At 39.7% G+C, this 26,185-nt stretch overlaps 1 protein-coding gene across 4 annotated transcripts in view; it reads left to right on the top strand.

Moving 5' to 3' along the window:
• The first annotated feature begins 1 nt into the window (after position 1).
• The window catches only part of CNST (consortin, connexin sorting protein), a 92,468-nt gene continuing 66,284 nt past the window's right edge, over positions 2 to 26,185 (top strand). Inside the window, exons 1-4 of one of the 4 annotated variants that reach the window (XM_067555231.1) lie at positions 2 to 340; positions 1,187 to 1,247; positions 2,640 to 2,706; positions 24,484 to 24,908. In XM_067555231.1, coding sequence (XP_067411332.1) covers positions 24,533 to 24,908 — 376 coding nt within the window. In that variant the 5' untranslated portion in view covers positions 2 to 340; positions 1,187 to 1,247; positions 2,640 to 2,706; positions 24,484 to 24,532. Of the gene's footprint in view, positions 341 to 786; positions 1,105 to 1,186; positions 1,248 to 1,565; positions 1,704 to 2,639; positions 2,707 to 24,483; positions 24,909 to 26,185 lie in introns of those variants that run through there. The other 3 variants (XM_067555232.1, XM_067555234.1, XM_067555233.1) reach the window with 3 other exon arrangements.

Here is a 26,185-nt window from a genome sequence, read left to right as displayed (position 1 = left end):
GCCGCGCCCGCACGTGGGTGACCTTCCCAGCAGCAGCGGCAGCGGCGCAGGTTGCCCGGCCGACCCCGGCTGCCGCTCGCTCGCGCGCGCGCGCTGGGCAACGTCACTTCCGCTTCCGCCAGGGGCCGCGGGCGGTCTCTCTAGCGTTTCCGCTCGCTGGTGCCGGGCGGCTGTCCAAAACGTCTCCTCTGCCGGCTGCGCTTCTCTATGGTGCCAGCGCCTGCGCCGCCGGGAATCCGCAAAGCCCGCGGGCGCCCGCTCGTGCCCGCCCAGCAGCTCCGCGCCTAGCGCCGGCCATGCCCGCCGGGAGCCCGGAGGGAGCAGCCGGCCGGGGACCCAGGTAGGCGATGGAGGCTCCCCTGGCCGGGTCCGACCCTGCCCTGAGCCCGGCAGCCCGCGGTCGGGGCGGGGGGGCGGATCGCTCGGGAACGAGCCGAGGCGAATGGGGGAGGGGGATGGGCGGCTGCGGGGCCCGGGTGGCCCCAGCCCTGTGGCGGGGAGAGCGCGGTGCCGCCGCGCGGGGAGAGGCGGGAGCGGACTCGGAGCGGGGCGGGCTGCGGAGCCGAGCCGAGGGGGAGCCTGGGGCCGGCGCGGCGCGGGTGTCTGGCGCCGAGAGATGCTGCCTGGAGCCCGGGCGCTCAGCCCGCCGGTGAGGGAGGGAGGGAGGGAGGGAGTGGGGCGGAGGGTGGGTGTCGACACTCTGCAGAGCGGGCTGGGAGTTGGGTCTGGGTCTGGCTGCGGTCCCAGGCGGGTGGCTGTGCGCTAGGCTGAGCCGGTGTCCTGGTTTTATAGGGCCAGTCCCGTGTTCGGGGCTTTTTCGTATACAGGTGCCCATTGCCCCCCCGATTTGTCTCACTTGCTGTCTGGTCGCCCTACGACTCGGTTGTGGATGAAGGGAGTGAGGTGGCTGCGCTGCGCTGGGCAGTAGCCTGCGGCGCACGCTGAAGTCCGTAGGGTGATTAACAGTCGATGCTAGAAATTCACCTGAAGTCTGGTCCTTTATTTATTTGCGTGTTTTATTTGAATGGGTCTGAAGCCCCATAACTTATAGAGCAATGTAAGATACAGTCATACGTATTAAATATGATCTTACCGCGGCAGAATGTGAGTAATGCAAACAATACCACTGGTTACTCAACCTCCTAAAGCAACATATTAATTAGATATTGCTTTTCTTATAATTTAGGGGTACTGCTGGAGGTCAGAGGATGAAGCTGAAGATTAAATAGGAAGGTTTATTTTAGCAGGTATTTGATTAATTTAAAGTGCTGCACTCTACCTCGGAGCCTCCAGAGTGATAGATGAATGGGCTGGTGATACTCTTGTCCCTTCCTTTGCTACTTGTGAATCGATCCAGAGCCTGCCTCTGCTTCTGTGTCTAGTAGACCAGATGCTACTTGTCATTTACATGCTGCTCTGTCCACCAGGTTTTGACTAGTAGCTGTGAAACAGAATATAATGATCAATTTCACATGGCTGTAGAAAAGCTCTAAGGGGCAACAGAGGCAATGGGAGATGTCTGTCTGCATGCTGAAGATTGAATTGATTTACGTGTCGTTCATAGCTGACATTTAAGGACCAGAAACTTTTTACAAGGACTAAAAATTTTGTTCTTTAAATGAGAGTTTACATTCTGGGGAAACTGATGGCTTAAACTTTTCCCCACCACCCTCTTTCCAGGGAAAGTATCTTATTGGTCACTGGTGAGTAGATTTTTTCAAGCCCTGGGAAAAATATACTAAATTGTAGGGTTTGTGCTTTTGACTCCTGGAATTCCTTGACCCTGTGTTAGTTCTCAATCCATTTTTGAATGAAGCTTTTATGTTTTTAATTGAATAATCAGTAAGAGAAAACTGGTAACCCAACAACTTACTGTTCATAAAGAATTCTATTTTCTTAGAGAAAGTGTTCACTGCTGCCCCAAATATAGTTTTACTGTGCAATTTTGTATCCTTTGTTTTTAAATGATACTGAGTTGTTCTGTAAACACTTCTTGCCAGATGTAGTGCTTAATACAGAAATAGTCCTGCTGAAATCAATTGGGTTACTTCGGGTAGTTGGGGACTTACACAAGAGAGTGTTTGTAGGATCAAACCCCAAGCTTATTCTGCTGTTCTTCATAGACAAGCTGCTTCAGTTTTCTTCAAATCAGGATTTAATTGAGTACAGGTCTTTCCTTCACTAAGGATTGTGGTTAACTTTGGGGTACATTGTGCTTCCTTTTTAGCAGGGGAATTCTATTGTTATTCTGGTCTCTTTTTATGGTGTAGTAATAAGAACTGCTTTTCAAGCACTAATTTTTATAGGCATCTCTTTTCTGACATTATGATATAATAGCATTGGATTTATGATACGATTTATCATATATCTCATATTTCCATTCTTCTGTGTATTTTGGGAACTGGGCATGGGCTCCTATATACCACAGCTAGCAGCCAACAAGATTTTTCCTCTTTTACACTGTGTTAATATTGGGAACATGCACTTTTTCATGCAATAGATAGTTCTAACAATAAACAAATATTGTTTATTCTTACTGGCATTAAGTACCCTAATGTATCTTGTTTTAAATACTTAATATTTACTGAATTTTGTTGCAGAATGAGAGCTAACTGATATTTGCATATTGAATCTTTCAGGGCTAAAGAAATACATCTTGCTGTCCTTACAATACCTTTGAGAAACTATTGAAGTTTTAGGAAAATGGTAAGTGCTGTAATTTTCTGATTTAGAAAATAAGACTCATAAAATGTATAATATGGAAAATTAACATGAATGGACGATATACACTTTCTAATTTGTGAAGATATATACCTTCACCAGGTAAAAAGATAGATTCAAATATCTGTGTACCATGGTAGCCGGTTTATCGTTTTAACAAACGAAGTGACCTAATGTATTCAGCAGGAGTGCTTGTTGTTGGCTGCCTGGAAATTCTTGGTTTCCTTTCATGACTGAGGATTATCAAAACTTGGCTGGACAAGTTAACTATTTGATTTATTTTTCTTGCTTCAAACATAGATTAGAATCTGCTCAATATTTTCTCAGGTCATTAGGTTAGTAAAGAAACAGAATGTCATTTGCAGGTGTTGTCATAATAGTTGGTAAGTGCCCCATAGAGAAATGGAAAAAAATGTTGCTCAACAGATTTTGCCTGTGTTACATGTGTGACCTCAGATCTGGGAACATTTGAACAAAAATTGGGAGGACTCACCAGAAAGAGTTGTTATATTCCAAAAACAAGTGATCAGACTCCTGTTCACCCCCACCACACACATTTCAAACTGAAATTAATTCATTTTTAAAAATTAAAACTTTCAATTGTCACCTCCTAAATACATAACTTGGGACCCAGAAATAGGCATGCAATCTACTGTTTGTATAAGACCTCTATCTGCAACAAGACCATGGTGAGATCAAGCCCTTATTGTAATCCAAACTACAATCCTTGTACGGTCTATAACCCTTAAATTATTTTCTCTTCTACATACAAATTAACAGACCAAGGTGACTTGAGGCTTAGGATCAGGCCTTTTGTTTACAACATGGCCAAACTCCAGTGACTGGAGAAGCAAGCGTGCGAAGCTGCTTGGAAACCTGTCTCTCGCATATGACAGTGTAAAAAGGTTCCAGGCCAACATCTTAACTCCTTCTTTATCATGTTTTTCCCCTTTAAATAGGGTGGATCAGTCTTGCATTATTAGTGGGGAGCACTTCTGTGCAGACTGTGGTTAGAAACTGCCAAGTTAGTTGCATTTTGAAGCCTTTTGTAAGCCCACTAGATTCATGCTGAATGCATCTCATTAATGGGAGCTGACATGAAGTAAAGTAATATCAGGTCCACTCCACCTATGATATATTTTGTTGAAATAACATGACTTCCAAGAGAAGATTCTTGTTTTACACACTAAGCAGTTTGACATTGTAGCCTTACAAACTGTGCAGTGGAGTTGACAACTTGACAATAAAGGAATTAGCTAGCAAAATAAAATAACATAAACTAGTGGTCTCAGTTCAGTCCCCAGTGAACAGATCTGTACCCAGTGATGCTTGTGGGAGTGTCCACATCACCATACATTGGCACTAAATGGTACTCATTTTGACAGTCTCAGCAGAGAGGCCAAGGATTATGTTTGTATGGAGATTGTCACTCAAATATGGGTTGAGGCACTTTGGCAGTGGAGCAACCTTTTTCACTGCATGAGCTGAATCTGTTCTGTGAATGCAGGGGATTTCAGTCTTCAGACCATCAGTCTGGCATCTTTCACCAGTACTAAATTAACAGTAAATTTTGGCGGGGGAGTAGGGGGAGGAAGAAAGCATATTTTTGTAATGTGCCCCATTTGACTTGCTGCAGGTTAGATGTGTTCTGAATATGAGCATGCAAGTGAGTGCACTTTCCATTCATCCCACTGTGCCTCAGAATTCCTCTGTTTAGAATTACTACTGAGATGCTTTAGCTCACCCGTGTCACCTCCAAAAACTGATCAACCCATTTGTCTCTGTTTTAACCACTTCTTCCCTTCAATAGTCTGTATGGCAGCCCCATGTACTGCTCAAGAATGTCATGATAAATATGTGAATTTGCTATGCTCAATGTCTTTTTATTTAAATGTGATAACTTAAGAGAAGACTTGTGAAGTGGGCGTGTTATTTAGTTATCTGTAAATTGCTGTAAAGTCTTTGAAAACATATTTCTGTGCTCCCCCCCCCCCCAAAAAAAAAAAAAAAAAAAGTAGGAGGAATACAATGGAGAAAAGATGCCATTGTTGTAATTTTCAAGTAGACAAAATAGTTCTGAGGAGTTACAAGACAGCAAAAAATTGTTTACAGGCCATCTTGCTAGCTTAACATTTTGCAATCACTTCTGTGCTCTTTCCATCTATGGTCTTTGGTCTGATGCTGTACTTTAATCTTCAAACTAAATCCCTAAAACCATGTGTGCACTGGATCTGCCTTTTTCACCATATTGATAGAATTTCCTTGTTTTATTTTCTTTGGAAAGTTGTCTTTTACTGTAATTTTGTGTTGAACTTAATTGAAAATCTAGTCAGCTTTCATAAAAGATAAAAACAGTATTATTAGATAATACTTTTATATTTACTATTTATTATTAGATAATACTTTTATATTTACTCAAAAAGTATAGAATCATAGAATATTAGAGTTGGAAGGGACCTCAGGAGGTCATCTAGTCCAACCCCCTGCTCAAAGCAGGACTAACCTCAGCTATATCATCCCAGCCAGGGCTTTGTCAAGCCTCAGCTTAAAAACCTCTAAGGATGGAGATTCCACCACCTCCCTAGGTAACCCATTCCAGTGCTTCACCACCCTCCTAGTGAAAAACTTTTTCCTAATGTCCAACCTAGACCTCCCGCCCTGCAACTTGAGACCGTTGCTCCTTGTTCTGTCATCTGCCACCACCGAGAACACCACCATCCTCCCTGGAACCCCCTTTCAGGTAGTTAAAGGCCACTATCAAATCCCCCCTCATTCTTCTCTTTTGCAGACTAAACAAGCCCAGTTCCGTCAGCCTCTCCTCATATGTCCTGTGCTCCAGCCCCCTAATCATTTTGGTTGCCCTCCGCTGCACTCTCTCCAACTTGTCCACGTCCTTTTTGTAGTGGGGGGCCCAAAACTGGACACAATATTCTAAATGCGGCCTCACCAATGCTGAATAGAGGGGAATAATCACTTCCCGTGACCTGCTGGCAGTGCCCCTCCTAATGCAGCCCAATATGCTATTAGCCTTCTTGACAACCAGGGCACACTGCTGACTCATATCCAGCTTTTTATCCACTGTTACCCCCAGGTCCTTTTCTGCAGAGCTGCTGCCCAGCTCGTCGGTCCCCAGTCTATAGCTGTGCATGGGATTCTTCCTTCCTAAGTGGAGGACTCTGCACTTTTCTTTGTTGAACCTCATTAGATTTCTTTTGGCCCAATCCTCCAGTTTGTTTAGGTCACTCTGTATCCTATCCCTAGTAATTCTCTGGTTTTTCACTTCTATCATCCTGTACTTCTGTATGCCCCACTAACCAGAATATTTGCTACTTCTTGATAAAATGGGTAGCCAGTAAATTTCAGTTATAACCTGGAACATCGCTGTTACTTAATTTTGTGAGTTAATGTTTTGCAACTTGGAGTGTACATCTTAAAGAATTCTTTCCTAATGGTTAAATCTTTGAATTGTGTGAACTTTTTGCTTTGGAATTAGAATAAAATGCTCTCATGCTTTAGAGCAGTCCCTCGTTGCTGAATGCGTGGAACACTAGTACTATCTGTTCTGTAGCTGTTGAATTACATTTGCATAATGTCATCAACCCATAAACTGGATAGCCTCTGTCTAGAAAGCTGTAGAGAAGAAGGCTTGTAAATTATTCAGTAATGTAGTGGCAACTTGTTTTATCCATGTCCTTGTGCCCTTGCGGAGGTATTTGACGTTCACAGCATGGAGTTTTCACATTTGGTCATAGCAACATTTAGATTCTTGACTAGTTAAACACATTTACCCTGATTTCTTTAGAGGCTGCTTAATTTATCATCTGATTTTATATCTTCCCATAGGACATTATTAAAACCTCTTTCTTTGGTTCCTAGAGGCAACTTTGTCTAGTGGTTAGAGCAGCATGGGACTGGGAATTCCCTGGCATGTATTTTTATCCTAGCTTTCCTGCTGCCTCATTATCACCTCATCTCTCTCTTTCATTTTTTTCCATCTGTAAAATGGAAGTGGTACTTTTCGTACCTCCCTTAGAGTGGTGTTGTGAAGCTTTATTAATGTTGGGGGAAGTGCTTTGAAATCCTTGTATGGAAGGCTATTGCATATTATTAGTTCCACGGGAAGCCTTTTCTGTTTTGAGTAATTTTTCACACAGATAGCATTATAGTTGTTCTTTGGCTATCTGAACATATGGGTATTTTTTTAATTAAAACTTTTAAACAAATGCGACCTTTGTCAACCATGTACTTGACTTTTAATAAATAAAAATTAAACCTTAGACTTGTCTGTGAAACCTTTCCAAAAACTCCTTTCAAATTATTAGAAGGACAGTGCATGTAGCCAGCAACAACTTAGGTAATTGGGACAATTCAGATCAAAATGAGATGGTTTAATAACTTCTCATTGGAAGAGAGATAATCCACACATCAATCAATTCAGGGCCAAATTCATCACTGGCATAAGCTGCCACAACTCCATTAATTTCAACTTTTTTATGCCAATAATGGAATTTGATCTGTTTTTAATATGTAATTGGTTCATGTGCTTTCTTCTCTCTGGTTAGATGCAATTGAAAAGTCATTTCTGAATGTGCTCAGTGTGCATATGCTAAAGTTAAATTTTTCAAACTCTGGTGCCTAAAATGAGAGCACTTCAATCCATATCTGGCTATCATACTTACGTGGACTCCATTACTATAGTATACGAGTGCCTCAGAATCTTTAATATATTTATCCTCACAACACCCTTGTGAGGTAGGGCAGTACTATTAACCCCATTTTACAGGTGGGGAATTGAGGCATAGAGAAGCTAAGTGATGTGCCCAAGGTCAGACAAGAAATACGTCATGGAACAGGGCTCCCTAGTCCTAGACTAGTGCTCTAAGCACTGAACTATCTTTCTTCTCTAAATAAAATGTTTTTTTAGAGATGTTGAATAGCCACAACTTCCACTGAAGTCAGTGAGTGACACTCCATAACAGTAAGCAACAATTTTGAAAATTCCTGAGTTTGGGTCTTCAGATTTAGTAAGAGAGAGCACCTGTGGCCCTGGTAAACTCTGTAGGCAATGCCTGCAGACCGTAACTGCTTCATAAGCTGTTACATAAAGATTTCCTTTGTCCCTGTCGTATTTGCAGCCCTTGATATGGGATAGAGATGGCTGAAGTTGTGTTGTCCATGCTGATTGTTCAGATTAGTTAGGAACTTTTAATTCCATGAGGTTTTGTTTCCTTAAATATGAAACTGGTATGGGTGAATGGGAATGATCTTGAAAGGTTCTCCCTTCAGACAGGTGTTTCTGGGTAACTTTTCATCTTTCCTTCGAGCTCTCTTTTGAAATATTGCATTTTGTCACTTTCAACATATATTTGAAGTTGCTGACAGAGACAGTGAGACATTTTGAACCATGGTACCAGCAGTTTGCCAAAGGCATTCAGCTCCACTTTCCTCTTACACTGTACCATCTGGGTTAGATTATCAACTTTCTCAGTGGCTGGCTGAGCTAAGGATTTGGCTGAGAGTGAGCTAATGTTCAATTCAGATAAGACAAGTAATACTGGTTAGTTGGAGTTTGCTGAAGGTGTTTCCTTGCCTTTTGTCAAGAAAGTTTTCAGTCTAGGAAGACCTTTGGATTCTGTATCTCAGGTGGCCAAAATAGCATTTTTCTCACCGCTAGCTTGTGCAAGGATTAAGATAATTGATCTCTGTGAAGCTTGCTAAAGTTATCCATGCTTGTCTCTCCTTCATTTGGCATTATACAGATATATCCTTAAAGATATTTTAAAATACCTAAATTCTTTTTCAAATGTGGATGAGGTATCTATATACTCAGGTTTGTTGGATAGGAAGTCTCTTAAATTTTATATGTGATAAAAATCCCCGCTATTGAACATTGTAAAGTGTAAAAAAGCTGAAAATGGCTGAGAACTTAAATATTGGATGATAACTGAAAATCACAGTGATGATTGAACCCGGTGGTGGTCTGAAGAAAAAGAGCTCTCAAACATGCTAGTAGCTATTTCCATTGTTTCATACTAACGCGTACCCATTCTAGGCTTCAGAGTAACAGACAAAAAAAAGAGTGACAATCCTGGAATCTCAATTTTTTTTTGTATTTGTACGTGTATTCAGACGTAATGATGGACACATTTTTTAAAACTCAAAATATAATGCAAACTGGACCTAAGGAAATATTTCTTTTGGGCTTGCTCCAATAGATGTTAAATTGTTGGCTCCTTTAGCTGTAAGTCTTGGGATCTAAACACAAACAAAACATGGAAAATCAGCAATAGTTCTGACTGCCTGTCTTTACCAATTGTTCTTCAAAACAATGTTTTACTATAGATAACAACAAGGGATAAAGCAATTAGTACACATTAAAACACCCGAGGACCAAATTCTGCTCTGCCAAATCAGTATAAAGCACAGTGTAATGGTTGAATTTGCCCCAGTGAAACTCGAAAAGGGAAAATAATGTCAGGTGTTTTTATAAAACACAAAAGTAAGAACTAGCTTGTAGCATAAGAGTTTGAAAATACTTTATTGTACATTTAAAAATATTAAAACAATGTACTCCATTTATTCATTTTTAAAAAGGGTTGGTAGGCATTACAATCTTTTCTCACTGAGAGCTGGCCGACACAGTTTGAGCACTCACTTAACTTGGGGATTTGCATTGATTTCACTAGCACAGGTTCTAAACTGTTTTAGTTAAATCTGTGCTCTAGCTGTGTGTAGATCAGCCCTAATACAGTTTAACAAAATTGCAGGCATCAGGAGCATTACTATGTCATTTCACAGCTGCTTTTCTCTCTCCGCTTCCATTATTAAAAATACTACTGATACTTTAATGTAGATAGTTTCTAAAGAGGTCTGTTTGTATCCATGTGATAATGTAGCTTTGCAGTATTTTACAGTAAAAACATTTTTTCATCATCATCATGGTAAGGAGGAGAGAATAGATTTTTGTCTGATTTCATTACTGTTTCCTCAAAGCTGTGTAATTAGTATAATTGGGAAAATTATAACTTAAAAACAACCTATTGAGGCTTCTTCTCAGAAGACTCCTGGTGATTCACTGTTCCTGGTATATAGATATAAACAATATAAAGATTAAGTGCCTGTTAATGTCACTTAAGAGATATCACACTAGCACTAGAAAGTGACAAACCATTAAACTGTGCATATGCCTGGACATGTTATTTGAAAATAAACTGGAATTAAAGCCACTGTTGCTTACTTATGCTTCCTGAAGGATGCTCAGACTTCATGTATTCTGAGATGGAACTACTAAATAACATATCTGACCAAGGAAGTAATTGACTCCTCAGGAGGTATTTAAATTGGCACTGCATTCTGTTATGGAGTGAAATATAGCCAGCTGACATACATAATCATGAGGCTATTAGAAATTGTCCAGTAGTGAGGATATCCAATAATGAGATTGTATATAACAAGATTATCCTGTGATAGGATAAACCACTAATGAGTCCATACTGAAAGGCAACAGTCCAGGATGGTAATTATCTCTGTAGGAATGGAAGGTTGGATGGTGAAACTGCAGCCATAGGGTAATATTTGGTCCTTCAAAAACTTAACTATTCTGGGAGGATTTTCACCCTTGAGTCTTATACTTCTAGCACAAGTTAGAGCAGAACTTCCCCAGATGTAAGTTTTTTGGCATTCTGAGGCATTGATAGTTAAATGAGACACTACCCTCTCCTCCTTCTGAGGTCCCCCTCTCACAAGCAAACAGCAATGAGTTGTGCATTATCAACTACTAGCATTACCTTAGCCTATAATGCTTTCCATCTTATATCTCCTTAATAGTAAAATAATCAATCATTAGTTATGGAAAAACTGTACCTAAATCAAATGGTTCAGCATACTTTTTTTTTTTTTTTTTTTTTAAATAAAGTAGAGCTTTCCCTTTATAAGGGTATATGTTTCCTTGCCAATTAGTTCTTGTAACAGTATATTAGTTGGTGTCATTTTGACATGAACACAGTAAACCAGAGATAGTATACTTCATGTAGTTTGACTTTTTCATATTGTGTCTTGAAGCCACACTTTAGATGATGCTTTATTGGCTTATCTTATGCTGACTGTACTTTTCCATTCACTTGTCCTCTGTAACCATGTTAGCTCTGGCTAATATTCTTTGTGTGGTGGGTAAAATGAATATTCATGTATAATAGGTGCAGCTGTGTCTAACCATATTATAACAACATCTTCTCCAATGCAGAGAAGAGTTACATGGAGTTTTTTCTTGAAGTAATGAAAATCATTTGAAATAAACCATGTTCTCCTGCAAGACTTGCTCTGATGATCATTTAAAATTCAGGAAGAGAAAGGAGGAAGTGGAACCACTGAAACCTTAGGTCCTTGAAGGTTTTATTTATTAATAATTGGCTTCATGCCACCATTGAAATTTTTATTTAAAATTTCAGGAGCAAACTGATTTAAAAAAAATCCAGTTTCACAGCCAAACTTATGTGGTCCATATATCACTAACTTCTAAATAAAAAGTCTCTTGTAAACACTAATGTAATCTCCCCCCCAAAAAAACTGTTTCATTTTTACTGACACAACCCAGCCATAATTTTTGTCCACTTTTGTAGACTTACTACTTGACTTAATATGCTCTGGTTTTAGACTAACTGGTCTAAATGAAAACATTTTGGTAAACTTTGAACTGTTTGACTAGATAATGTCCATTTGATGGTTGAATCTTAATTCTTTTAGTGCAGTCACTAGTTTTACAACAGTGGAAAAAGAATAACTCTCAGACTAACAAAGATACCTTAGTGGTATAAGAATCCAGTCAGACATAGCTAAACTCTCTGGAATCATAGGTTCAAGTCTTGGTAGGGTCAGATGAGTTTTTCATTCTTCTGAATGAGGTTGACTATTCCCAACAACAACAAAATATTGTTAATAAAAACTTACATTATTGGAGTATCGTAATTTAAAAGGTATGGGCAGCCAGTGCAGAATGAGCTGATGAAAGCCACACAAGTTAAGCGGAATAAAAAGGCTCACATAACATAAGGTGGAGGTTCAGAGTGGTAAAAAGAAGAAAATGAATAAATCAGATGGGGAACTAAATTAGTGATTTTTAAAATGGCTAAGATATACAGCTCCTTTTAAAAAATTGCCTGTAAGAAGAAAAATAAAAAGTTTGACTAGACAGCCTATAAAAATAACTATGGGGAAAGAGAAGGTCAGGGAATATTCTTAAGCTCCACAGGTCAGTTCCTGCAACGTAAGTCAATGGGAGATTTGCCATTGACTTCAATAACTGCAGGAGCAAAGACCTCAGATTGTATGATGCTGGCTGCATTAAAAAATATGGATATCTGGAAGATTTGAACATATTCATGACTGGATAATATTTACTCTACTGTGGACTATTTTTCTTGAAATGCAGGCAGCTGGGGAGGTACCAAAGAAAACCAGCGATCATGCCGATGTTCCAAAAAAGGAAAGGTGTGATCTCTGCAACTGTTGATCTGTAAATAGAGCTTCTATTTCCAGTAAAATAATGGAATAAATATCTCTGAAATATACTTTTAAAAAAAGTTATCAGAACTATGTGTAAAAAGTAGCATGAGTTGATAAAAGAATCAATCTTGGGGGGGGGACCTGTATGCAATTTATTATAGTTAAATAAAAGTGGATGAAGATAACATAGTAGATTGGAACATTTGAATTTTAGTTAGGATTTCATAGCAGTATGAAATGATTATTTTACAAATCAATGCAAACTGGCTTGGGTGCAGTCACTGGCTTGTGAAGTGAAAACTCAGGCATGTAAAGAAAGGATAATGATAAACAGCAACATCTGGGAAAAGTGTGGCTGGTTGAATAGCCAGTCATATTGGATCAGTGTTAGATCTGGTCTTATTCAACAACTTCATTAATGACAACTTAAAACAAATAAACAGCATTTTAATATTTGCAGATGATGCTTTTTTATGTTCACAGCCTACAGAGATAAAATCATAGGTAATCTTTCTGGAAGGTTGCAACATACCACTATTTTATTTCTTAGAATTCAGGATGATAAAACACAAGAACCCCAAAACAGAGAGAAAACTGCATGTGCCCTCGAGCAGAGAAGCACAGTTTACCCCCACCTTGCTTTAAGGTGGCTCTTTCTATACTGAGTCTGGTCACACACTTTGTGACAGAGCCCCCTAGCCTGTGTGCATCACCAGGAAAATACCCCACTACATACTCTTAAGGTAGGGGTTCTCAACCTTTTTCTTTCTGAGCCCCCTTCCCACACCAACGTGCTATAAAAACTTCATGGCCCACCTGTGTCGCAACAACTTTTTAAAAATTTTTTTTGCATATCCAGTAGATTAAAAGCTAGGGCTGATGTGTGGGGGTTGCTGAGTGTTTGGGGATTGCAAGCTGGGGCTGCACACCACAGTGGCCCCGCGAAGCTAAGTTGCTCTGTCTTTGGCATCAGCCCTGGCCCCACCAAGTCTTAACACTGGCCATGCTCTCTGGCTTATTTTGGTGGACTCCCTGAAACCTGCTCATGGCCCCCAGGGGGCCACAGACTCTCTGTTGAGAATTGCTGTCTCTAGGGTACATCTATATTGCAATTAAAAATCAGCGGCTGGCCTGTGCCAGCTGACTCAGGCTTGCGGAGCTCAGGTGAAAGGGCTGTTTAAGTGTGGTGTAGATGTTTGGGTGCGGGCTGAAGCCTGGGCTCTAGGACCCTGAGAAATGGGAGGGTCCCAAAATTTGGGCTGCAGCCAAAATCCAAACATCTACACCACAATTAAACAGTCCCTTTGCTTGAGCCCCACAATCCTGAGTCAATTGGCACAGGCCAGCTGCAGATGTCTAACTACATTGTTGACATCCATAAAGTGATAACTTGCAATTCCAGTTCAGTCCTTGATACATCAGGATGCTAAATGGGGAGGAGTTACAAGTGCTTGTGAGCACAGAGAAATACAAAGACTAGGGACTACAAGCATAGGTAGAAACAAACTGAGATGACTTTTGGAAAAATTTGTGATAATACACTAGGAGAAAATATAATTTGAGACATGGTTATTAAATGGAGAAGAGAAACTTGGAAAGCTGTGATGCAAATAAACATTTTAAGTTGTGGAGAATTGATTAGTTATCAGTTTGCATGTGATTATTGCTGATAAAAGGGCCAGTGCAGCTCTGTTGTGAATATGTAAGGGCATCACAACCTTGAAATGGGAAGTATTGTTATCCTCTCTTTATGGATATGGTACAGCACACCAAGAATACTATGAACAGTTCTGGCTGCTGTTACCGAAAAGGTTTACAATTAAGGTTGGTTTAGAGTAGAGCAACAAAAGTGATCTGGTAGGTGGAGAAACTGACTTTAAAAAAAAAAAAAGATTAAAAACAAAATATGTATCATGTAGATGAGACAAATTGGTGAGGAGGGGTGCATGCTTTAAAATATTTCAAGGATATAAACACCAAGGTCAGTACACAGGAGTAATGGAATGAAACTGAGAAAAGGGAAATTTAGCCTGAGTACCGGGAAATGCTGCCTCAAGGTGAGATGTATCAGACTTTGGAATGTGGAATAGACTCCCAATGGAAGCGGTGGAAACCAATTGTAAAATTCCTACAGCAGAGAACAATCCTGTACTGGCAGGGGGATGGATTCAGTGACCTGATAGGTCTTCTCCATCTCTGCTTTCTACCAACTTCAACATTCTAAATTCCTAGCTTTTAAGCTTACTTAAAACACACCCTGTAGTCTCTTTACTGCTTTGGAAATCCAGTTTAAAATTGTGTTTAGAAAGTGCTGCTTCCAACAAGCTGCATAAAATAGCTCATAGCTGAATGTTTGTGCTGTGAATCGTTTGTAACTAAAAAGATACTGTCTCTCATACTGTGGGTGTGTCCTGTTAGTCTGTACTTAAGAACTTAAATTGTAGGCATAATTATCTTAATGGCTAGTCATGAAAATACTATGTTTAACTACATTCCATTGTATTCTCTAGCAACAACAATTGTATTTTATAATCAACTGGTGTTACAGATGTCATATGGTGATCCTGAATTGAAAAAATCATCTGTGCAATTGAATGACTGGGATTAGCTAAATTTTATATGCCTCAACCTCTCTTTGAAGGGAAGGCTAGTGGAATTTTGGGATGGAAGGACAGACCAATAGCTAGGAGAGGATTTCTCTCCTACTTTTACTGCTGCTAGTGCCTTCGATATGGTAGGGGACAATAAACCTATAAAACCTCATACATATATTTAATTATTGGCTTGCTATGTATCTTTTACTTTTTATTATTATTTTATGTGGCATGGAGAGCATGAGATGTATAATTGAGTTATAAATTACTGAATAATTGTCCATTCAGTTTACTGTCAAATATACGTTTTATGTGTATAGCTCATTTCTAAATACCCAAAACCTGCAATTCCTTTAATTTACATTATATTCAGCAAAGCTCATACAGGTTAGTTATTTGAGTGGCAAAGTTTCCTGTAGGGGACTGGATTTTAGGAATAATAACCTTCTATACACGCATGTACATTCAATACTCCACTCTCCTCCTCACCATTCGTCTTTTCTTTTAGGTAACTTCCGTCAGTGTCTACTCTTGATTTCTTAATTGGGAGTGAAATCCAGAGAAGTAATAAAATTTGCACTTCTGGGGATAGGGAAAGAGGAACTGAAGCTTTCTGGAGAAAACTTAAGTGAAAATAGAAAAAAAAGGAAAAACGTATTCAGAACATAAAGAACTTCAGAAATAAAATACAGATCAAATGCAGGAGCTTGGAAGCATCTGATTTTATTCTTTAATTTAAAATTCAGTTATTTCCAATGAACATATAGTGACTAATATAATAACGGTGTTGAAAAGATCAGAAGACAAGCATGTGAAGTCTGGAAATAAATTGTTATGCAGTATAAGAAGAGTGAACTCCTAGATGTTTAAGGTTTGATCATCAACCAGACTAACTGCACTGCTGATCCCTCTTGGTTTCTCCAAGTGTACCTCCTCAGGCATTAGGCCTCATGCCTTTACCCCTCTCAGGGAAGAATCATACTGACTTGCAGTCCTCTTTGTATCAACCGTGATCACTACAGCATGTCTGACTTCGGCACAGACCCTGCAGTTCTGTTCCCTTCAGGGACATTACATCTAGTAATGAAACAGCTTTCTTAAAGTGAAGTTTAATTTATTTAGAACAAAAGCATTTTAAAAAAATGTAATGTTTGCTTTTTTCTAACACTTACCATGCTCTGGATCTGAGAAGGTCCCATTCCTTTAGAATCCTCCACAAAGCCTGCCTCTTTATGTGTCAGCCTGATCCTTAAACTGCTTCTGACAACTGCCTCCCTCGCATTCCCACTGTACCCTGGAATCGAAACACTAACTGTTAATAGCCCTTTGAGCAGGTAGGTCCCAGCCTTGTAAAACAAGGTTTATAACTTTTTTGGAGGAAGATAATTTCACAGATCCTATACCTAACTCCTGGGCCTTTTGTCTTTCTAGTGTGCACCTAGGTGTTCTTTTCTGGGAAGCCATTCTGTTGCTTCCTTGTTTGTTCTTCTCATAGCCCTAATATAAGTTAGACCAATGGATTCACACTGGAAAGTCTTATGGCCCAATATAGAATAACTTTGTCGCGCTAACTGGGTCACAATGTTTATACAATTATTATATGCCAATATACATAGAACAATATGCAATAATTTACTGCACTATTCATAACTTTATTGCATGTCAGGTGCATTTCTGTCATACTATGTACTTATTTCTCTCAGGCTCTAGATGAAAAGCAGTTGGCTCATGTTCACCCCTAGTAAAATGGTGATGATGCTGTAACTGGGTGCCTGGGATAGACCCCACTGAGAATGCCACACTCAGAGCAGACTTCAAGAAATAGGGCAGACAATGCCCCAAAATTAGTGGTTTACTCTATAGTTAGATTCACCAAACCAGTAGCAAAGAACTTCTGTAGCACCACAGTGGTTAACAAGAAGCCAAACACAGTCCTCATTAGGCATTCCAGCCCTTGGTTACTATCCAGACAAAATTGGTCTAATATAGTGAGTGGTTACTGAAAACCCATTTAACCATATGTGAGGTTCTTCTAATCGCAGAGGATCAGACATTTACCCCCAGGTCAATATATATTTCAGACCTTACCCAAATATCACGTTGCCAGCCAATCCTTCGTAAACTAAAGATTTTATTAAGAAAAGAGAGATTGAATGGTTAAAGAATCATATGCATACATGAGATTTTCAGTGTTCATAGATCAGGATCATAGCTGGGATGGAATAGCTTGCTAACTTGTAAAAAGTCTTTCTGGAATCACACCTATAGATTGGGGGTCATAAGTCCTTGGTCGAAGCTTCCTTGTTTGAAATCCAGTCCAGAGAAATGAAACAGAAAAAGACGACACAGCGTGATGTAACAACTTCCACTTGCGTTACTTTCAGTCCATGTATATGGAAAGTTACTGGCCCAAGATGAAGTTTTAGGTCACATGTTCTCATTACATGTCCTTGCACAGGGGCAGCCATTGGCCCCATGCTGTCTGAGGCATCCACAGGTGGTGGGATGAGTTTCTTCAATCCCCTGTTGTGAGCAGAGTGTTCTTAATGGGCCATCAACACATAGAAATCTATCTATCAAGGTTAGACCGCTATCTTGGCGAAGGGGCGGTGTCACCCAAAATACAACACCTTTGAACTACAGATACATAACCAATATTCATAATGTCAGATACAAAGATGATATATGCATATAGATAGAATTATCATACTTAGCAAATTATCACTTTTCTATTGATACTTTACATGACATATTTTGTATCAGACTTAGTGCAATTGTGTAACAGTGGTGATACATTACTGATGATACATTAGTGTACACCTGGTTATTATTTTTATTCAGCATCACACATGCTAGTTGCAAGAGGACAATGCTTCAATGAACTGCCTGAAACTCGGTTATCCTCTACTGTGGGCATTCTCTCTGATCATCCATGTAGTGTGGCGTTTTGGAGTCTTATTGGACCTGCTGCTCTTAGACATTCAAATAGTGATAGAAAAGGGCATTTTTTGTCCCCTTCTTCAGATAGCTAAAAGAAGTGCCATCATTCTCTGAAGTGACAATCAAAATGGTCTATGCTTTCTCACCTCCATGTTATATGATTGCAATACACTATCTCTTGCACAGTAGGCTTCACAGAAGCTTCAGGCTACAGTATGGTGCAGTGGATTAAAGCATCAGACAGGGAATAAAAAACCATGGGTTCTATTCCCAGACCTGTCAGAGATCTGTTGTGTCCTTTGGCAAGTCACTTAACCATGTCTAAGTTTCCCCATCTGTAATATGGGAAATACTAATGCTTACTCACATTGAGTGAAACACTCTATGCCTAACAGAGGATATCCTTGGAGGCATATATTTGGCTATGGACGTGCCATGTAAAGATCAGGAATACCCTTCTGAGCCTTGCCTACTTAAAGTGTAGTATGCAAGAACCATCTTATAGGTAACCATTATTCAGTAAGAATTTAAAAAAAGAAAGGCACCCTAGCACTACACATAAAAACAAGCCATTAAAAAAATCAGTTTAAGTGAAGTATCATAAAACAAGGGATAGGTAAAGAGCATGGTCCTTTATGAATTGAAACAAATCTATTTTAAATATAGTGCCTAGATACCCCAGTGAAGAGTGCATTATAAATGCATAGACATTGTTTGCTGACTTTTTCTCAGTTCATTCAAGTCAGCAAACTTTGTGAGAAGAAGGTCCACAATATTTTGTCTGTTTATTTTTTATGTACTATTGTTGTTTTCAGTGACAAATATTGTGAAATACTTATTCTCTGGTAACAATTATTGTTTTTGATAGCATTAGTGATTTATTTTCATTTTTGCTTTTGTGGAAATATTTCTGCACTGTGAATTCAAACTGGATAATTAAACATTTTAGACAATGCTAGACTGCATTCCTGCAAAATTCATAGAACCTAAGTGCACTGCTACACCTTCACCAAGCCTTATTGAAATCAACAGTGCGCAACATGGGTGCAGAGAATGGCAGGGTTGGAGCTGTAGGTGGGTTGGCAGCTGAAATAAGAAAGTCAAAAAGTTTCTATCTGAAAATTAACATCCCAACAGTGCCCTAAAAGAAATTGTTGCTGCAGGAATTTTCCTGGATTTTCATTCACTCATTTTGTGAACAGTCTGAAGGTACATGTTTTAAAGATTGGTTTTACTGTGACAAGTAAATTTAAAATCATGAAGCAACAGAACCGTTGGTGTATGTTGGATGCAGACATTTCCCCGTACCTCATTATAGAGAGAGGATTGCTTTCCTGTTGCAGCTAGACATTAAAAGAATGGAAGGTGATTTAATTTTTCTGCTTAAAAGTTTTCTCCTTCCATGTGGAATATGTTCTGTGAGAAAGACATGTAGTCTAGTGGTATGAACAAAGGAGTGGAGCCCATGTACCTCCTGAATCTTAATCAGAGCTTTTACAGTGATTGATGTTGGGAAAGTCACTTTCAGTTTCCTCATGTGTAAAATGGGGGTAATAGTATTTACCTACTTTATTTGCTGTTGTGAGAACTATTTAATATTTGTAAAGCACTTTGAAATGAAATGAGCTAAATATTAAAATATTCATGGAATAATTCTGTGACTTGTTAATGATTTTTGTGTGCATTGGCTTTCTTTGGTTAGACTTTTTTAAAACAATTTTTCAAATAATAGGAAGGATAGAACTAATCTAGATAATCTCTGGTTTGAACTGTGCACTTGATAGTATTTCGAAAGACTTTAAACAAGCTTAGTGTTTGAATACTTTTGTGTTCAGGTATAAAAACATATCCAAAGTACGGTGATTATAATTTCACAAATGTGAAGCATTGTGTTGCTGGAGTTCAGTTGCCAGAACCAGGGGAACAATTTAATTTACTCTGGTCTCTCTTTGAGAGGTATTGGGGGACACTACTTGACCTAATGGAGTGTCTCATCTCTGGTGGGCCTTTGCATGGTTTTGCTTCCTCCCATATGAAATGCAGTCATCTCTAGGAGAAGTGGTAGATATACGTGCAGAGTAGATTTCTAAATCGAACTGGATAATGGCTGGGATTGTAATTAATTATTATTCCAGTCTTGAGTGTGTAATTAGATATCCCTGAAGATGGCAACTATAAGGTGTTACCTAAACAATAAAAGTACTATATGTTCATTTAATCAAATTACCACCTGTCCTAGAGAATTGCAAACATAAAATGCATAATTATAAATAATTAACAGACCTTTAAGTCCCATTCTCAAGACAGAGGCTGAATTTGAAGAGAAATCTTTTGTTATTTTGAACAGGGACATGGTTATCATTTATAAATCAACATAACTTCAGTTTTATATCCCTAAAGATTATTTTAATGGGGACACTCACCTCTCCGTGAGTGCCTCCTGTCGTCTGGGTGTGGTGCTGCTATCTTTTTTTCTCCTGGTGTCCCTTGTAGGTTGTCAACCTCGTTAGGTGGATCTTCAGTGGCTCAGCCCTCCGGCCAAGTCACATAGTCAGTATGAATGACTGAACCCCTTCTGGGGTATTAAAAGTCCAAAACAAACACAATCAAAAGTCTTCTAGTCCTTGGCTTAAGCTGGACTCAGCCCCTCCTTCCCAAGGGTGTCTTCCTTCTTCAGCCTCTCTTTGGCCTTTAAATCCAGCCCTCTGCTTGGGTGTCTGAAGGAAACTTATCCCCCTCTTGAGACATAGTAAAGAGTCCCACTGGAACTGCTGGTCTACTCTCTCCAGGAGCCTTCAGGCCTGTCTCTGGGCCTTTTAAAACTAGCCTCTTTTCTTGGGCTTTTAAATGAGCTGTGTCTCCTTTCGGGGCTTAGGCCACTCCAGCACTGGCTGATGGGAGGACTCGGGCCCACCCACTCCTTTATAACCCTATAAATAGCAGCCACGTGCTGCTTCCTTTACATAGTTGCTGCTACATTCCCTGGGCCTCTTCTCACCTGATCTCTTCACTTCTGTCCATTACCTTAGGGCTAGAGCTCTCAGGTTCGCTCACTCACAGGTTTAGCTAACGCAACCCATTGTGCTCCCTTTGGCCAGTGCAGAGCACCCTTCTTTGCACCTATGGCCCCAGCCAGGAACTGACCCCCTGAGGCCTGCCAGCTCCTTTTATCTGAGACTGATGGACTCTGATTGGCTGCATCTATTCAGCCTTTCTAGACAGGCCTGGAAGATCCACCTTCGCTGCTCCTTTCCTGTGGCGGGGTGTAGTGGGACCTCAGGGCTTCTAGCAGGGGGCCTCGAAGGGCCAGGTACATCCCATCACAATTATACTCAACTGCTTTTTAGTAATTTTTCCTATTCTTTCTGGTCTGATTTAGTTCTTGTTCTCCCCTTTTAATACCTCATTTCAGCATTATTTCTCTTTAAGGTCTAAATGTGTTTAAACAAGGTGCTTCTCACTAGATGTACAGAGTCATCCTCTTGACAGTGATTCTCTCTGAGCCGTCTTCTTCGGCCTCAGATCTTTCCTTTGCTTTCGAAATGCAAGGCGAAAAAAACCCCATTTTTAACCTTCCAACACTAACAGATGTATTTTTCAAAGATGATCAATTTACAAGAAAAGCAAAATTGTCCTTTTCAAAGCAAAGGAGTAACTTGCACTTGGCCAAATTGATGGTGTGTCCCCAGCCGTACGCACAACTTCTCAATAAAACTTCTAGAATGTGCATCTTATGAGTTTCCTTAGCAACTGGTCACCATAACATTCCTGATATGTGCCCATTCAGCTTCACAATCTCTACAAATGCTATGGGAGGTTTTTGCTATGGGTAGGTCTGTGCTGCCCAAGCCTTGCAGTTATTGAAAAACTCGTAGGAAAGCAATTAATGAAATGATCTAAGAATAACTGAGAAGGATGGAGAAATAAACACTTTCTAAGGTGGCTTAGGCTACAAGAAGTGACTCTTGCACATTACATGGCAATTTTAACAAAACTTGTGTTGCAAAAAGGATGAGGTATTTAAAATAAATTAATCAAGATGGTTGGTCAAAAGTGCAAACAAACTTTTTCTTTAAAAAAAAAAAAAAAAGAGTAGGAAAAATGGGGGGCCTAAGAAGATTAGGAAAGCAGAGACTAAGCTATCAAAAAATCTCATTCTCTGGTAGTCATAAATACAAGTTCCAAATTGAGCTTTTTTGAGAATCTAAGAATGGGTGCTTTTAACTTTTCTTGAGCTTATATTTATTTTACTCTGTAACAAATCTTTCTAACAGCATGAACAAATCAACTAGCTTTCGTTTATTTATTTGCAATATGGTTTGACCATAAACTCTGTTTTTATTTCAAGTTTCCTATGCTGTATGATTTTGACTTTGTAAATGTTTAATAGGTGCTAGAAGCATAATTCTTTGACAGCAACATATTTAAGGATATTCCCTGTCAGAACATTTCTGGAGGCCTTGTCTCCAAAGAAAAGCAGATGATTATGGACAGAGTTATTTTGACCTGCTGGACAGAATGGAGAATGCTTGAACCAAAAGTGAACAATTCTGTCTAGGAGACCAGGTGTAATTAGGGTAGCCTTGTCTATACGCTACTTCAACATTATCCCGTTGGTAGCCTCTACTGCCTGTGGTCATCCTCATTTTGCTTCTTAGGCCCCCCTTCCCAAAGTGAGAGTACCCAAAGGGCAGATGACAGTGGGGAAAACTACCTCCCCTCCCTCAGGTTCAGTACTCACTAATGTGCATGAAGTCTTGGTGGTACACGAGGGTAATATTTACATCTCCTAATGCCAGCCTAGTGAATTTGACCCTATCAGTGATTTTCCATAAAAGATATTTTAAGGTCTGAGCAAAAAACACATGCAGCAGAAGTTCTCTGTTAGTGTGGATCACATCTTACTAGGGAGATAATCTTGTCAGCCACATTCCACCCACAATTGTACCCTATCCCTATGACAACAGTTGCTTGGGAAGATAATTTGAGGAAGGTAGGTAGTTAGTTTGACTGTGATAAGTTTGGTGGTCTTTTTTAGGGGAAAAATCTCACTTTAATTCTGGGGTTTCCTTAAATGCCATTCAATCTTTTGTTTCTCTGAAAAGTGAAGCTGTTCTTAAAAGTAAAGCAAAACAAAATCATTGGCACACTTTATTAAGTCTGTATTTCGTCTGAAATGTTGATTTCTTAAGGGCCACTACGTAAGTCCGGATAAAATATTTTGCTTAAGGCTTGTTCTGTAAAATGTCTTTTTTTTTTTTGGTTGCGGGGCGGGGTTGTCCTTAAAATGTTTGGAAGTTTGTCTAAACTGTGTTTGTCTAAAGTGTGCAGTGCATTTTTTAGATTTATTATTTAAACACTTCAGATAATTTTTATACAGTGTTCGTATTGGAGCAAAATATCATCATGATGACTTGATAATTTAGGTCATTAACGCTGCAATGCTTGTAAAAGCCAAAAAAGGCAGCAACCAATACAAATATAGCATTACCCCAGTAACATCAGATCAGCTCTCTGTTGTTGGGGTCTACTCTTGCCTTGTTGCACATATCAATTTAATTTCAGCATTCGTGCGAGCTGTGTGTGCATAAAAAGGCAAAATTGACCTCAGTTGTGGGTGGGGTGTGGTGGTTTTGTTTCTTAAAGCTCCATCTGCTTCTTTTTGTGTACTCAAAATATGTTTAATGTTCTCTTGAAAACAATGTGATAATTTAATTCAATAAATAATTTTCATGTATATTTAACTGTTGTAACTATGTGCTCCAGGCCCACCAATTGGGGGAGGAGGGAGAAGGGAACAATTGCCCTGGGGACCAGCAGCTTAAGGGGGCCCAGGCCTCTTCCATCCACATCCCTGCCCACACTCCATTCCCACTCCACCTTAGGCCCCGCTGCTCATCATGTTGCTCCTTTCCCTCCCTTCCCATACTTGGCCTCCCCGCCATCGCTCACCGCTTGCAATCCCTCCTCTTCTCCCCTGCTGGTTCTCCCCCACTGCTCGTCACGTCCCGCTCCCTGCTCACCCCCTGTAATTGTCACTTGCCGCCTGAGGGAAGGGGGAGCGTGGAAGAGAGGAGAGGGACTGAGCATGGGGGGGATGGGACATGGCAGTGAGCGGAGGAGGGGGTAGGGTCTGGGGTGGAGTATAGGTGGACTGTGGGCAGAAGGTAGGACATGACAGTTAGGCCCTGGGGCCCAGAATTGCTCTTGGTGGGCCTACAGTGCTCTTCCGCATATCTGAAGTGATGTTGTGTCTGGCAGAAATAGGAGTTGTCTTGCTGGTCTCCCTGTCCCACCTCTTTATTCCTCACTGGCCTTTTTCACCTCAGCCAAACTACGTTTCTTATGCAACAAGAATGTTTTCATTTTATTTGTTTAAAAATGTAGATAAGGAGTTTATTTCCTGGTTACTGATGATATTGTGAATGTTACTTACATACATACATACATACATATATATATGTACATACAGATACGTAATCAAGTTAAATGGCCCACAGTGTAGTCCCCTGTCCTCCAAAGCAGTATTGACAATATTTATGGTTTTAACATGTAGAGAAATCTTGTTATATGTGTTGTGATGAGGCAGTAATGCTGCTGTATTTAAGGGCCTCTTAGCATTTTTGAGGAATACATACCTTCGCCAACTTAATTCCATATTGACTGAAATTAGACATAAAGACCCTTTCTTCCATATTTAACTTTTTTTTCTGATTTAATAATTTAGACCTAAGAACCGTTTTGCCAGAGTTTAAACTTCAACAAGGGACGCTCTAATGGATGACGGAGAATTTCCTACAAATGATCTACAGATAGACTCAAAGGATAGACTTCATGCTGGTGACAGTGTGGGAAATGTGGGAACTTGTTTGGCTTCTTCATCGGATGAAAATGAAAATCAACTTGATGGTGACAGGAGCGAGGTCCTGACCAGCAGTGACAGTGCAATGGGAATGCATGAAAAGGTTGAGCAGGACAATATCAATAATAATGAAAATCTGGACGGTGGAGACTGTACACCAAGCTGCAAAGAAAATGAAACTGGGAGTTTCCATATGGACATTCACAGAGAAGAAAAGCGTGTTCTTGAAAAATGTACAGGTGGAAAAAGAAGTTCAACTAGCAAAAAAGGCTCTGGTAAAAAGTCTACAGGTATTTAAAAAAATTATATGTTTGTTTGGGTTGTTTCAAATAACGAAGCTTTGGGTCTATTCCATGAGTCAGTCCCATTTACAACTAATGTATACACTTGTTTTTAATTTCAACAACTTTCAGTAAAATTGTATTATTTATTGACATAATGACAATAATAAATCAGATACAAAATATACACATCCCCTACCTTCAAGAGCCCAAAATCTAAACCAGTCAGACAGAGAGTAGACAGGATACACTGGGGAAATAAATGAATAGGTAAATTACTGACTGAACTTCTGCCTGAAGTCCAAATACAGATAGCATGTTTCTTGATCATTTGAGTATTCAAAGGCAAGATTTTGGTGTCCTATTAAGGCATCAACATTTGAAAACTTGGCTTTAGTCACAAAATATCTTGATCTCAGACTGCTATTATCAGAATTTATTTAGGTTTTTCCAAGCTTAATAAATACTTTTTAGTATATGCATCTTGAGTAACAGGCTGTCCATAAAATGTGTATGAAGCTTCTGCCAAGTTTTTAGGTTGTATAATTTACTCCACCAAATCTAACTTTAGATCTTTAAACTAAGTAGCTAAATATAATTTTTTTTTAAATTTTCTATTACGTGTTTTGTTTGTTTGAATTGTTCCTTCCCTTTATGTGAAAATTTTTGTGTTTAACATTAAATTTTACCATATCATATTTTATACTTCTGTAGTGTTGCAAAATATACTGATGAATAGAATATGTTGGTTTTAGCCCCATGCTATCTTCGAGGATTGTTTTAAAGGTCATTGGTTAAGATTCAGTGATGCACAGGTATGATGTTCCCCCCCTGCAATCTGGACTGGTGTGTAGCTGTCACCCCCAATCCCTCATGCCTGGGCCCTGACTTACTCTGTTTTGCTGTGTGAACCACCCACTCCTGGGTCGGCCCACGCTCAGCCTCCTGCAAGTAATCAGTCCCTGACCTAATGAAAGAGCGCTTTTGGCCAGCTGCTCATAGGATTGACCCCCCAGCAAACACCCCTAGTCCCAGATGCAACCCTGGGAATTGCCGTTTTACAGAATTCAATGCTGTACATTGCACCCTGCAAGCTCATTACATTGTCCATCAATTTATCAAAGAAATTGATAGGCACCAGCTCTGTCACTCTAAGTGAAGTCTGTACACACACTTAATCCACATGCACTGTTTTAGATAAAACAAATAAGTTTATTGACTACAGCAAGATTTTAAGTGATTATAAATCAGATTAATATGAAACAAGGATTTGATCATAAGTACCT

Source organism: Emydura macquarii, unplaced genomic scaffold (assembly GCF_026122565.2).
Source record: "Emydura macquarii macquarii isolate MOO-44397 ecotype Brisbane River unplaced genomic scaffold, CSIRO-AGI_Emac_v2 contig_1597, whole genome shotgun sequence".
Lineage (NCBI taxonomy): Eukaryota > Metazoa > Chordata > Testudines > Chelidae > Emydura > Emydura macquarii.
The sequence above is the reverse complement of the archived record's forward strand: the minus strand, read 5'-3'. Positions and strand labels throughout refer to the sequence as shown.